The following is a 15,528-nucleotide window of genomic DNA, read 5'->3' as shown; positions in this document are numbered from 1 at the left end:
ACATAAAGAAGACATAAGATTTAACAGAAAAGAACAAAAAAACCCAATTAAAAAATGGGCAGAGGATCTGAACAGATTTTTTTTCCAAAGAAGATATACAAATGGCCAACAGGTACATGAAAAGGTACTCAACATCACTAAACATCAGGGAAATGCAAATCAAGATCACAATGAGATACCTGTTAGAATGGCTACCATCAAAAAAAAAAAAAAAACACCAAGAGATAATGAGTTGGGTGCGTATGTGGAAAAAAGGGAACCCTTATCACTGTGGGTGGAAATGTAAATTGGTAGCCAGTATAGAGGTTCCTCAAAAAATTAAAGATAGAACTATCACATGATCCAGCAATCCCACTTCCAGGTATATATCCAAAGGAAATGAAAACAGGATCTTAACAAGGTATATGCACTCCCATGTTCATTGCAGTATTACAATAGCAAAAATGTGGAAACAACCTAATTGTCCATCAACATATGAATGGATAAAAAAATGTGGTATATCTATATAAAATGGAATATTATTCAGTGATAAAAAAGAATGAAATCCTGCTATTTTTGACAACATGGATGGACCCTGAGGGCTTTATGCTAAGTGAAATGAGCTGGACAAAGAAAGACAAATATTGCATGGTAACACTTATGTGTGGAATCGAAAAAAAAAAAAAATGTCAAACTCATTGAAACAGAAAGTTGAAAAGTGGTTGCCAGAGGCTGGCAGGTGGGGGAAATAGGAAGAGATTGGTAAAACAGTACAAATTTCTGGCTCTAAAACAAATAAGGTCTGGGGATCTAATGTAAAACATGGTGACTATAGTTGATAACACTTTATTGTATATATGAAATTTCCAAAGAGAGTAGAACTTAAAATATTCTCACATATAAAAAAACAAATCTGTTAAGTGATAGATGTGTAATTAACTAGATGGGAGAATCTTTTTACAATGTAAATGTTTATCAAATCACCACAGTGTACACTTTAAATATCTTACAATTTTATGTGGCAATTATACCTCAAGAAAGCTGAAATTCAAAGAAAAATCAGATAAAATTAAATCCTAATGTAAAAGTGACCAAATAAATGAAGAAACAAACTATCAGTGCCAGAAATGAAACACTAGAGACTCTGCAGACATTAAAAGGATAACAGTACAAACTATTCTACACACCTAAGTTTGACAATTTAGACAAAATGGATCACTTCTTTGAAAAACACAAGTCACCAAAACTCACCAAATATGAAATAAGATAATTTGAATAACTCTATTCAGTAACTAATAAGAATATTGACAGGATGAGACAAGATGGTGGGGTAGAAGGACTTGAGCTCACCTCCTCTCACGAAAATACCAAAATCACAACTGCTGAACAACCATCGACAAAAAAGACTGGAACTTACCATATAAGATGTTCTACATCTAAAGACAAAGAAGCTGCCACAACTAGATGGTACAGAGAGTGCTTTCACGATATAATCAAATCCCATACCTGCCAGGTGGGTGACATGCAAACTGGAAAATAATTATATCGCAGAGGTTCTCCCACAGGAGTGAGAGTTCTGAGCCCCACGTCAGGCTCCCCAGCCTGAGGGTCTGGCATTGGGAGGAGGGACAAGTGTACATGGAACATTCTCCAGGATAGATCACAAGCTAAGCCACAAAGGAAGCCTCAGTCAATTTAAGTAAATTGAAATCATTATCAAGCATCTTTTCTGACCACAGTGCTATCAGATTAGAAATCAACTACAAGGACTTCCCTGGTGGCGCATTGGTTAAGAATCCGCCTGACAATGCAGGGGACACGGGTTAGAGCCCTGGTCTGGGAAGATCCCACATGCCGTGGAGCAACTAAGCCCATGTGCCACAAATACTGAGCCTGCACTCTAGAATCCATGTGCCACAACTACTGAGCCCACATGCCACAACTACTGAAGCCTGCACGCCTAGAGCCCATGCTCCACAACAAAGAGAAGCCACTGCAATGAGAAGCCTGTGTACCACATCGAATAGTAACCCCTGCTTGCCACAACTACAGAAAGCCCGTGCTTAGCAACGAAGACCCAATGCAGCCAAAAATAAATTTTAAAATTTATAAATAAAAAAAGAAGAAATCAACTACAAGAAAAAAACTGTAAAAAACACAAACATACGGAGGCTAAACTATGTATTACTGAACAACTGATGGATCACTGAAGAAATCAAAGAGGAAATCAAAACATACCTAGAAACAAATGAAAATGAAATCTCAATGATCCAAAACCTATGGGATGCAGCAAAAGCAGTTCTAAGAAGGAAGTTTACAGCAACACAATCTTACCTCAGGAAACAAGAAAAATCCCAAATAAACCACCTACCATTACACCTAAAGCAACTAGAGAAAGAACAGACAACACCCAAAGTTAGTAGAAGGAAAGAAATCATAAACATCAGAACAGAAATAAATGAAACAGGGATGAAGGAAACAATAGAAAAGGTCAATGAAACTAAAAGCTGGTTCTTTGAAAAGATAAACAAAATTGATAAACCTTTAGCCAGACTCATCAAGAAAAAAAGGGAGAGGGCTCAAATCAATAAAATTAGAAATGAAAACGGAAAAGTTACAATGGACACCACAGAAATACAAAGGATTATAAGAGACTACTACAAGCAACTATACACCAATAAAATGGACAACCTAGAAAAAAGGACAAATTCTTAGAAATGTACAACTTTCCAAGACTGAAACAGGAAGAAATAGAAAATATCGGGTTGGCCAAAAAGTTCGTTCAGGTTTTCCTGTAACATTTCACGGAAAAACCCAAACGAACCTTTTGGCCAACCCAATACGAACAGACCTATCACAAGTACTGAAATTGAAACTGTGATTAAAAATCTTCCAACAAACAAAAGCCCAGGACCAGAACTCTAGCAAACACAGGTGAATTCCAGCAAATATTTAGAGAAGAGATAACACCTATCCTTCTGAAACTCTTCCAAAAATTGCAGAGGAAGGAACACTCCCAAACTCATTCTATGAGGCCACCATCCCTCTGATACCAAAACCAGACAAAGATACCACAAAAAAGAAAATCACAGTCCAGTATCTCTGATGAACACAGATGCAAACACCCTCAACAAAATACTAGCAAGCTAAATCCAACAATACATTAAAAGGATCATACACCATGATCCAGTGGGATTTATCCCAGAGATGCAAGGATTTTTCAATATCCACAAATCAATCAGTGTGATACACCACATTAACAAATTGAAGAATAAAAACCATATGACCATCTCAATAGTTGCAGAAAAAGCTTTTGAAAATATTCAAAACCCTTTCATGATAAAAACTCTTCAGAAAGTGGGAATAGAGGGAACATACCTCAACATAATAAAGGCCATATATGACAAACCCACAGCAAACATCCTTCTCAACGGTGAAAAGCTGAAAGCATTTACTCTAAGATCAGGAACAAGACAAGGATGTGCACTCTCGTCACTATAATTCAATGTATTTTTGGAAGTACTAACATGCAATCAGAGAAGAAAAAGAAATAGAGGAAATCCAAATTGGAAAAGATGAAGTAAAACTGTCACTGCAGATGACATGATACTATACATAGAAAATCCTAAAGATGCTACCAGAAAACTACTAGAGCTCAACAATGAATTAGGTAAAGTTGCAGGATACAAAGTTAACACACAGAACTCTCTTGCATTTCTATACAATAACAATGAAAGATCAGATAGAGAAATTAAGAAAACTATTCCATTTACCATTGCATCAAAAAGAATAAAATACCTAGGAATAAACCCACCTAAGGAGGCAAAAGACCTTTACTCTGAAGAGTATAAGGTACTGATGAAAGAAATCAAAGATGACACAAACAGATGGATAGATATACCATGCTCTTGGATTGGAAGAATCAATATTGTTAAAATGATTATACTACCAAAGGCAACCTACAGATTCAATGCAATCCCTGTCAAATTACCAATGGCATTTTTCATAGAACAAAAAATTTCACAATTTGTATGGAAACACAAAAGACCCCAAATAGCCAAAGCAATCCTGAGAAAGAAAAACAGAGCTGGAGGAATCATGCTCCCTGACTTCAGATTATACTATAAAGCCTCAGTCATGAAAACAGTATGGTAGGGCTTCCCTGGTGGCGCAGTGGTTAAGAATCTGCCTGCCAATGCAGGGGACACAGATTCGAGCCCTGGTCTGGGAAGATCCCACATGCCGTGAGCAACTAAGTCCATGCACCACAACCACTGAGCCTGCACTCTAGAGCGCATGTGCCACAACTACTGAAGCCCGCGTGCCTAGAGCCCATGCTCTGCAACTAGAGAAGCCACTGCAGTGAGAAGCCCACGCACTGCAACGAAGAGTAGCCCCTGCTCACCGCAACTAGAGAAAGCTCACGTGCAGCAATGAAGACCTAATGCAGCCAAAAATAAAAAAACAAACAAAAAAAACCCAGTATGGTACCTGCACAAAAACAGAAATATAGATCAATGGAATAGGATAGAAAGCCCAGAAATAAACCCATGCACCTATGGTCAATTAATCTATGACAAAGGAGGCAAGAATATACAATGGAGAAAAGACAGTCTCTTCAATAAGTGGTGGTGGGAAAACTGGACAGCTACAAGTAAAAGAATGAAATTAGAACATTCTCTAATACCATACACAAAAATAAATTCAAAATGGATTAAAAGACCTAAATGTAAGACCAGATACTATAAAACTCTTAAAAGGAAAACAAAGGCAGAACACTCTTTGACATAAATCGTAGCAACATCTTTTTTGATCCACCTCTTAGAGTAATGGAAATGAAAACAAAAATAAACAAATGAGGCCTAATGAAACTTAAAAGCTTTTGAACAGCAAAGGAAGCCATAAACAAAATGAAAAGACAACCCACAGAATGGGAGAATATATATGGAAACAATGCAACTGACAAGGGCTTACTCTCTAAAGTATACAAACAGCTCATACAGTTCAATATCAAAAAAAACAAACAACCCAATCAAAAACTTGGCAGAAGATCTAAAGAGACATTTCTCCAAATAAGACATACAGACGGCCAAAAAGCACACAAAAACATGCTCAACATCACTAAAACTACAATGAGGTATCACACCACATCGGTCAGAAGGGCCATCATCAAAAAGTCTACAATAAATGCCAGAGTGGGTGTGGAGAAAAGGGAACCCTCCTACACTGTTGGTGGGAATGTAAATTGGTACAACCACTATGGAGAACGGTATGGAGGTTCTCTAAAAAACTAAAAATAGAACTGACATTTGACTCAGCAATCCCACTCCTGGGCATATATCCAGAGAAAATCATAATTCGAAAAGATACATGCAGCCCAATGTTCATTACAGCACTATTTACAGTAGCCAAAACATGGAAGCAACCTAAATGTCCATCAACAGAGGAATGGATAAAGAAGATGTGGTACATATATACAATGGAATATTACTCAGCCATAAAAAAGAATGAAATAATGCCATTTGCAGCAACATGGATGGACCTAGATATTATCATACTAAATGAAGTAAGTCAGACAGAGAAAGATAAATATCATATGATATCACTTATATGTGGAATCTAAAGAACAATACAAATGAACTTATTTACAAAACAGAGACTCACAGCCTTCGAAAACAAATCTATGGTTACCAAAGGGGAAAGGTGGGGGGGAGGGATAAATTAGGCGTTTGGGATTAACATACACACACCACTATATATAAAATAGATAATCAACAAGGACCTACTGTATAGCACAGGGAACTCTCCTCAATATTCTGTAATAACCTATATGGTAAAAGAATCAGGAAAAGAATGGATATATGTATATGTATAACTGAATCACTTTACTGTACACCTGAAAGTAACACAATATTATAAATCCACTATACTCTAATATAAAATAAAAACTTTAAAATAAATAAATATACAATAAAATATTGAATTAATATTTTAAAACTCTCAAAAAATAAAACTCCTAGCCTAGATAGTTTCACTGGAAAATTCTACCAAATGTTTAAAGAATTAACACCACTTCTAAACAATCTCTTCTAGAAAATAGAAGGAAATACTTCTCCATTCATTTTATGAAGACAGTATTACCCTGACACCAGTATAAAAAATGAAAACTAAAAACCAATATTCCTCATGAATATGGATGCAAAAATCCTTAACACATTATTAGAAAACTAAAATCCAGTCATATATTATAAAAAGTATACACCATGACCAAGTGAGATTTACTCCAGTGATGCAAGGTTGTTCAGTAACCCCCAAAATCAATCAATGCAATCAACCAGGCTAAAGAAGAAAAAGTACATGGTCATATCAATAGATGTAGGAAAAGCATTTGACAAAATTCAACACCCTTCATGACAAAAATCTTCAGAAAAACAGTGATAGGAGAAAAAGTCCTCAACTTTATAAAGAGCATCTACAAAAAAAACTACAATTAACAGAATGCTTTTCCCCTGATAGATAACAAAGAAAGGTGATATCTACTCTCATCACTTTTATTCAACATAGTGCTAGCCAGTGCTGAGTTTTAGCCAGTACAATAAGGCAAAAAAAGTAAATAAAAGGTATATAGATAAGAAAGCAAGAAATAAAACTGCCCCTGTTTGCAGAAGACATGACTATGTATAGAAAAACAAACCAACCAACTCCTACAGCTACTAAGTGAATTCAGCAAGGTCATGAGACGCAAGATAAACATTAAAGAAGTCAATTCACTAGCAATGAGTATGTGGACAATGAAATTAAAACTTAAATTCCATTTACAATCACTCAAAAAACTGAAATATTTAGGTGTAAATCTAACAAAACATGTACAGGATTTGTAAGCTGAAAACTATAAAACACTGATGAAAAAATTCAAAGATGATCTAAATAGACTTGACTCTTGAACAACACGGGGGGTTAATCCACAAAATTTAGTCAGCTCTTCGTATCCACAGTTGCTCTATATCTGTGGAATCAACCAACCATGGACTGTGTAAATAGAAGTATTTACTACTGAAAAATATCTGAATATAAGTGGACTCACACAATTCAAACCTGTGTTGTTCAAGGGGCCACTGTAAATGGAGAGTCATTCCGTGTTCATGGAGTGGAAGACTCAATATAATGAATATGTCAATTTCCCCCAAATTGATATTCAGACTTAATGTAATTCCTATCAAATTCCCCAATGACTATCGTAGATACAGACAAGATTATTCTAAACTTTATATGGAGAGGCAAAGGAATTAGAATAGCTGAAACAATTTTGAAGACTTCAACTATATAGCTACAGTAATCAAAACTGTGTGGTACTGCTGAAGGGATAGACACATAGATCAACAGAGAAAATAGAGATCCCAGGAATATACACACAAATATGCTCAACTGTGTTTTAAACAAAGGTGCAAAAGCAACTCAATGTAAGAGAGAAAACCTTTTCAACAAATAGTGTGGAACAACTGAACACAGAGAGCAAAATGAAACCTGACCTAAGTCTCATACCTTATAAACAAAAATTAACTGAAAATGAAACCTTTTAGGAAAAAAAAGGGGAAATTCATCATGATGTAGGCAAAGACTTCCTAGAATTGATACTAAAGTATGATCCGTAAAAACAGAAACTGATAAATTGGACTTCACAGAAATTGAAAACATTTCCTTGGAAAACGGCTTTGTTAAGAGGATGAAAAGACAAGCTATAGACTGAGTGAAAATATTTGTAAACCACACACCTGACAAAGGACTAGTGCCTAGAATACATAAAGAACTCTTAAAATTCTACAATAAATGAACAAAAAACACCCAATTAGAAAATTGACAAATCTTCTTGATTTGTTGATATTATTGTTCAACACTATATTCCATGGTTTTCTGACTATTTATTTTATATATTAACGAGAAGGAGTATTAAAACATTCAAATATAATTATGGATTTATTTCTCCTTTCAGTTTTTCCAGTTTTGCTACATGTATTTTGAAGTTTTACTTAGGTTCATACACCTTTAGGGCTATTACATCCTCTAGATTAATTTAGCCTATTCATCATGATTTCTACTCTAACATGCTCTTGGTTGGTGTTGGTATGGTATATCTTTCTCCATCCTTTTGCTTTTAAACCATATGTGTCTTCATATTTAAATTATGTTCCTTTGTAGATAACATAGTTGCATCATGCTTTTGATGCAGTTTGTGAACTGCTACCTGGGTCTAGCTTTTTTACCCAGCCTGAAAATCTCTTTTAACTGTAGTGTTTATACCATTTACATATAATGTAATTATCAATATGGTTAGGTTTAAATCTATTATCTTTCTACTGCTTCATCTCAAAATGATACTCTTCTCTATGTTAATCATTCCTTCAATTTCCAAAACTTACTTTTAGTTTCTTCTTATGTATTTCTGCTTGTTCTTCCTGGTATAATTCCTGTTGCACTTGTTCTAAATCTTCACGTTGCCGCAGCATTTCTTCCAATCTCTGAGTCAGCTATTAAATTTTAAAAAAACACACAAACATGTAAAGGAATCAAATTCTATGACAAATATTTCAGAATTTCTCCAGTGTTAAAGAAATTGTTATTTTAATACCATATTCTGAAGCTGTAGCCTTTTTTCTTCACTTTCTTGAACTTTTGCCATCCGATCTTCTTCCCTTTGTTGCTGCATCTTGGCAAACTCTATGATTTTTCTGTTTTCTTCTTCCATTTCCTCATGTTTCTTTTTTCTCCAGAGAGCCTGCTCTTTCTTAAACTCTTCTATATACCTTCGAATTGTATTCACTTTTTCTAACTTTTGTTGTCTTTCCCTAAAAAGCAATAGTGAATGCAGTTGTATAGTAACAGAAATAATAATAAAATATCAAAAAATATAAGTATCATTTCCTTCAGTTGATAATGATGTGGAGAAAAATGGCTTCCCTATTTACAATTTTTTCATCCTTTCATGCAACAAACATTTTGAGTGTTTACTATGTGCCACTAAATATAATAACAGGTATGAATTTTCTCTGAGTAAACTACTACTATGCCTCTTCTCTAACCTATGATGATGCTTTATGCATCTCACTTCAGAAAGGCCACAACCTGTTTATATATGTTTCACAGCACTCTACGCTTTAGCTGTCTACCAGGGAAACTGAACAGAAAACAAGTTCTCTTGATATGGGCTTACTTAAGAAAAACAAAGGTTTAGCCATTGTCACTTAATAAGTATTTCTTAACTATCAGACAATTAATTATCATGCTAACAAAGATAAGTAAGACTTGGGGGCTTCCCTGGTGGTGCAGTGGTTGAGGTCCGCCTGCCAATGTGGGGGACACGTGTTCGAGCCCCGGTCCAGGAAGACTGCACATGTCACGGAGCAACTAGACCCATGTGCCACAACTACTGAGCCTGCGCTCTAGAGCCCGCAAGCCACAACTACTAAAGCCCGCACACCTAGAGCCTGTGCTCCGCAACAAGAGAAGCCACTGCAATGAGAATCCCGCGCACCACAACAAAGAGTAGCCCCGGCTCGCCGCAACTAGAAGAAGCCGGCACACAGCAACAAAGACCCGACGCAGCCATAAAGAAAGAAAGAAAGAAAGAAATTTATAAAAAAAAAAAAAAGAGAAGACTTGGTCTCAGTTTATGTGATAACATTTACTGGGACTTACCATGTATTAGGCACTGTTTAGCTGATTTACTCTTCATGACAAGCCTGAGATAAATCAAGTGTAAATGTTTAGGCATGTAAAAAAGTTGGGATAAACTTACAATTGATCTTCTTCATAGATTTTCCTAACAATTTCATCAATCATGAGTTTCTCTTTCAGCAGTTGCTCATAAGCTTCCTGCTTCTTCTTTCCTTGTTCTTCAAGTTGTTTCTCTAAGTCACGATTGTACTGTGCTTTTACTTTGTTTCGTTTTTCCTCTGCAGCATTCTCTTCCTTTATTAATCTCTCGTGTTCTTCCATCATAGTTTTGGCTATTTCAGCATCACGTTTCTGTTATTAAAACAAAATTCATCTTTCCACTTTCAAATCTGAGCACAATAGGATAGAATACTTTTAGCAGATGGAATTGAATACTATAAAGCCTGTTATATAAAATATTATGTAACTGTGTAGGTAAAAAGCAAAGGTAAGTCACTGTCACCTGAAGGGTTTGAATGATGAGTTAAACCCTAAAGAAGCTTTCCTATTCCTTCAAGTAGCTCTCTTAGGACAATAAGGAGAATAACTCCACATTTGAAAAACCGTAAGTAAAATTAGAAGTGCTTTGTTAACAACTATGTTAACTGCCAAAGCAGTAGTCATCTTTTTCATCTATTTAAAAGTTGATGTAGGCAATTTTCACAAATTTTAGCTCCACTGGGTATTGGCTGCTATTTAGAGTAAGGATGGTACTATCTTTTTTATACAGGTCTGCTATTAAATAGCTCTGAGCAGCTCTTAAGTTTCTCTCAGCCTAAATTTTCTTTCCTGCCACTGGCCTTTGAAGTCTCCTCTTTCTCATTTATTAAAGGCCCCTGGTAATCACTTTAATTTAATAAAAGGGTCACATATGCCACTGTGCCTGTTTTCTTAGGCTTTAATTCACTCATTCAAGACCATTCCTTCTGAGTTAGACACATTCCTGCTTCTTGAATGGGTTAAACTCCTTACTTGTTTTGAGCATTTTGAAATCATTTAACAAAATGTTTTAAAGTAAATATATTAGGGCACTTTAAAAAATCATCCTTTACCATTAGGATCACATCCCAAATGCTAGAATGGTTAGCAGCATCAAACATAAAAGAAGAAACAGATTAAAATATGAATGCTAATGCCATTCCTGATCTAATTGATGCCTTTAACATATACACTGTTAATATGACTTGACCAAAATTCTTTCTTTCCTTCTCTTTTCTTAGCACATGTTGCACTAGGCTCTATAGAAAAAATATGACATGACAAAAACATGTATGTACAAATTATCACACACTTATAGAAGTACAATGTTCTCATTTCACAGATAAGAAAACTAAGGCTGAGAGAGAGAGCCAAAACTAGCACCTAAATATCCTGACACCTAGTCAAGTCCTAGGAGTATTTGACTTTAATTTTTGTGGATCAATTTTATTTAGAAAATAACAGCAATTCTTTCAACAGCCAGAATAAATATCTACAACTGCCTTGAATAATCTCAATTATCAAAATAATTAGAACTGCAATCTACTGGTCAAAGAGTACATTGTTTATGTTCTACTTTACTTTTTAAAGGGTAGAATATGGCTCATGAAGTGAAGTCTCCTTACCCTCTCCCATCACCTGCCACACCAAAGGCTATCATTGTTAACAGCATGCTGTACAACCCTCCAGACTTTTTCTATACTACACACATGCACACACACATTTCACTACAGCCAGCATCTGTTCTTATTTGATGCCTATATAACACTGCACTGGTCAAGTATTTTGATATCACCCCTCTAATTCTATGTGTGTGTGAACATGTGTGTTGATATACAGAACACATGTGTGTGTGTGTGTATATAATGCACATACAGGTGTTGATATACATATACATACATGTACAAATTTTTAAAAATGAAAATGGACTGTGAAATGTATTATTCTCCAATTTTTTTTGCAACTTGCTTTTTTTCCTTTTAACATATAAATATATTCTGGCCAACTTTAAAAGCCAAACTATTTCCCTTCACCTCTTTCTCTTTAATAGCTGTATAACATCTTTGAAAGGGATCTAGGAGAGAGGGAACTCTGCTATCAAAATGCTCTACAAATAGAGAAATGAGAGAAGGGAACTTAAAAGACTGTGTAATACTGCAATCAGACCTTTTCATCTATGTCTAGCCTTTATGAGTGACAATGAGAGTTCAAGTGATGACGTACACCCTGCTTTTAAGTGTTAATAAACCCTATTTTATATTATACAGTGTAACACTACTGCTGCGTGTGTCTGAAACTCCTTTGCCCAAGAGTAACTATTACCAGTAATGCACAGTAGGTCAGGAGTAATAAAAGAGGATAAAAATAGAGGAAAAGATGAGAAGAAAAGATTGCTGTTTATGAAACAGAAAACTTTCCTACTTATAGTTTATTTTTTAAAACATTTTAAAAATTAAAAATTTAGTAACATTCTAAAATACACTGATTATGCTAACAACTTGTATTGGTTTGTCAAAGAATAATCAGTTAGAGACCATTAAGAATGCTGGGAGTTACTGAATATAGCTGTTCATTCTAAGCAGCAACCTAATTCCTTGTGTCTCTGAAAGGTTCTAATATTAAATTACACAAAGCTCAATATCCATAATTTCTTACACCTTAAGGATCTGAAAAGTATAAAAGTATTTGAGAAATCTAACAGTGTAAATTCTTTATAGAATGTAACAATTTTCCAAAAATTGGTCTATTTTTGGTTTTCTAAATGAAGCTAAAAATATGGAAAACATAATGACCAGAAACATGATTACCATTTGCTCGTATTTAACGGCATCCTTTTCAGCAATCTGAGCTGCTCTTTCTTTACTCATGTAAGCTGCTCTTAATTTCTTCTCCAATTCTCTGAGCTCAATACTGTTTGAAAAAAGACAGAAATTTAAATTCGAGGACCATATATCTCTTACTATTTTAAAAATAATATGTATCTGCAATTTAAATGAATTTTTTCTAAATGTATAAAAGATATTTACATTATTTTTAAAATATTTTGAAAAAATACCCCTTTGTCCATTCATCCCAAGAAAAATCAGAATGCATGTGAAAAGAGACATTGTAATTAATTTTTCTAGACAAAACAACCCTTTTATTTTCAATAATCATCACTAAAAATCCTTCTGCCAGTGCCTGGCTCAGAAAAGGCGCTATATCAATATAGGTTAAAATTTCTGTCCAGTTACCAGTATTATTAGGCTAAAAGAATAACTATAGTGGAGAGGTTTAAACCTATACAAGTTACTTAAATTTTGTACCTTGGTTTTGCTATCTGTAAAAGGGGTAGTTTTGACAATTAAATAAGTTAATGTGTATAACAGTAGACACACTACTACATATGGTAACTTTTTTTGATGATGATGAAGAGGGAGTAACATGGGCAAGTTTACGCCACTTCTCTGGGCTTGTTTACTTATCTGTTAAAAAAAAATGGGGATTGGCCTCAGATAATCTCTGAATTACTTTTTAATCTATCACTCTCCTAAATTTAATGAAAACAATATGCCATACAAAAATCTTTATTTTACTGTGCCAGTCATAATTCTGAATATGACAGAATATGAGAATTCTGAGTTGGAAGGGCCCTGAGATGTCACCAAGATGTACATGTTAATTCTTACTGGAACAAAGAGGCACTCACCTACCTATAAACTCAACTGACAAGTACCCCCTACCTACAAAGAAACAGTCATAAGGGGTAAGGGAAGAGAGATATTCCTGGTATTATGGTGTGGGTCCTTCTTGCCCTTACCATTGTAAGTGCAAATGTGTATGACCCAGGATTACCTTCTTACATAAAAATAGTGTTAGAAACGAGGAACAAGTTTCTAGGTTAGTCTACATATTTTATTCCACTAAGAATTTGAGATACATTTACAAAGATTTTTGTTAGAGTTGGGTACTAATGATTATGCAACAATATACAAACCCAATCAATTTATAATATTGTCTCTACAAAAAAATGTGCATTAAATTGCAAACAACCAACATTCAAATAAACGACCTTCATTTGAAGGACAAGGGCACCCATACCCATTGGATATACACCTAGAAGTGAAATTTCTGAGTCACAGGGTAGGCTGTGTTCAAATTGAGTAGATAATGGCAGTTTTCCAAAGCTTTGTCAGATTTACACTCTCATAAACAGTGTCTAAGCACTCGCACCACTCCACACCCTCAGCAACACTTTCGTCTTGTCATAGATTTTAACCATTCTTTTGGGGGATGTAAATTATCACTGGGGTTTTAATTTATGTTTCCCAACTACTAATGGAACTGAGACCTCTTCATATGTTGACTCATTTGTATAACTTCTGTGAAGTTCTTGTTCAATATTTAAAATTTTTTTTTTCATTTTTATACTGGTTTGTCTACTTCTTATTGTTGCATAAAAGTTCTTTTTTAATTAATTAATTTATTTATTATTTTTGGCTGCATTGGGTCTTCGTTGCTGCGCGCCAGCTTTCTCTAGTTGCAGCGAGCGGGGGCTACTCTTCATTACAGTGCGCAGGCTTCTTATTGCGGTGGCTTCTCTTGTTGTGGAGCATAGGCTCACGACGTGCAGGCTTCAGTAGTTGTGCACACAGGCTTCAGTAGTTGTGCACGTGGGCTCAGTAGCTGTGGCTCGTGGGCTCTAGAGCACAGGCTCAGCAGTTGTGGCGCACAGGCTTAGCTGCTCCACAGCATGTGGGATCTTCCTGGACCAGGGCTCAAACCCATGTCCCCTGCATTTGCAGGCGGATTCCCAACCACTGTACCACCAGGGAAGCCCAAAGGTTATTTATATATTCCGGATACAAGTCTCTTGTTGGTTATATGCATTGCAAATACCTCCTTCCAGTCCGCAGTTACTCTCACAGTGGTTTCTTCAGATAAAGAGTATTCTAATCCACCAATCTTTTCCTTCATTGTCAGTGACTTTTGTGTCATGTTTTAAGAAATGTTGCCCACCCCACAGACATAAATATATTTTCTTGTATTAGTCTCTCAAAGCTTTGTTATTTCACCATTAACTTTTAGACTATAATCCTCCAGGAGTTGATTTTTATGTGTGGTGTGAGGTAGAAATCAAGTTCATTTTCTTCCATATGGATATCTAATTGATACAGTATCATTTTTTTAAATGTCTATTTCTGAATGCCCTGCAGTGATTCTAAAATGTATATGGAAATGCAAAGTAGGAATGGCTAAAACAATCTTTAAGAAGACCAAAACTGGAGACTTCTTCAGGATATGAATACTTATTATAAAGCCACAATATTTAAGATAGTGTGGTTTTAGCACAGGATGAACAAATGGATCAATGGAATAGACTAGAGCAGCTCTTCTCAACTACAAGTTTTAAGCCCTAATGCCCTTAAGCAACTATTATGTGCAGTGAATTAACTTAGTTCCTCTGGATCTAAAGTAATACCAGCTATATACTGTCTTTGAGAAAATTAAAAATACAATCACTCAACTTTCTGTGACACTTGGTTCTCTTATGGAACCCCAGTTGAGGAAGGATGGGATAGAAAAATGCAAAAACAGATGCATGCACATATGCACACTTATTTTATGACAAAACTGGCACTGCAGAGCCAGTTTCCCTTTCTACTACTGCTACTCAGTTTGGTAAATGTGCTATTTAGTAATTTACCTAAATTTTCAAATTTGCATAAAGTTGTTCACAATATCCTGCTATGATCTACAGTTATCTCCCATTTGTACGATCTATAGTTATATCGCACTATCCATTCCTAGAATTGGTTATTTGTGCATTCTCTTTTACAGTTATATACTCCTGCCAGGGACTGTCAATTTTATTGGCCT

The 15,528-nt window shown here is 35.3% G+C and overlaps 1 protein-coding gene across 2 annotated transcripts in view; it reads right to left on the bottom strand.

Moving 5' to 3' along the window:
• The window catches only part of MNS1 (meiosis specific nuclear structural 1), a 94,245-nt gene that overhangs the window by 20,518 nt on the left and 58,199 nt on the right, over positions 1–15,528 (bottom strand). For both annotated transcript variants that reach the window (XM_057542206.1, XM_057542205.1), the window contains 4 exons: positions 12,477–12,579; positions 9,773–10,002; positions 8,606–8,822; positions 8,397–8,504 (listed from right to left, as the gene is read on the bottom strand). In XM_057542206.1, the coding sequence (XP_057398189.1) occupies positions 8,397–8,504; positions 8,606–8,822; positions 9,773–10,002; positions 12,477–12,579 (658 nt within the window). The remainder of the gene's footprint in view (positions 1–8,396; positions 8,505–8,605; positions 8,823–9,772; positions 10,003–12,476; positions 12,580–15,528) is intronic.

Source organism: Balaenoptera acutorostrata, chromosome 3 (genome assembly GCF_949987535.1).
Source record: "Balaenoptera acutorostrata chromosome 3, mBalAcu1.1, whole genome shotgun sequence".
NCBI lineage: Eukaryota > Metazoa > Chordata > Mammalia > Artiodactyla > Balaenopteridae > Balaenoptera > Balaenoptera acutorostrata.
Note: the sequence above shows the minus strand (reverse complement) of the source record. Positions and strands in the feature narration are given on the sequence as shown.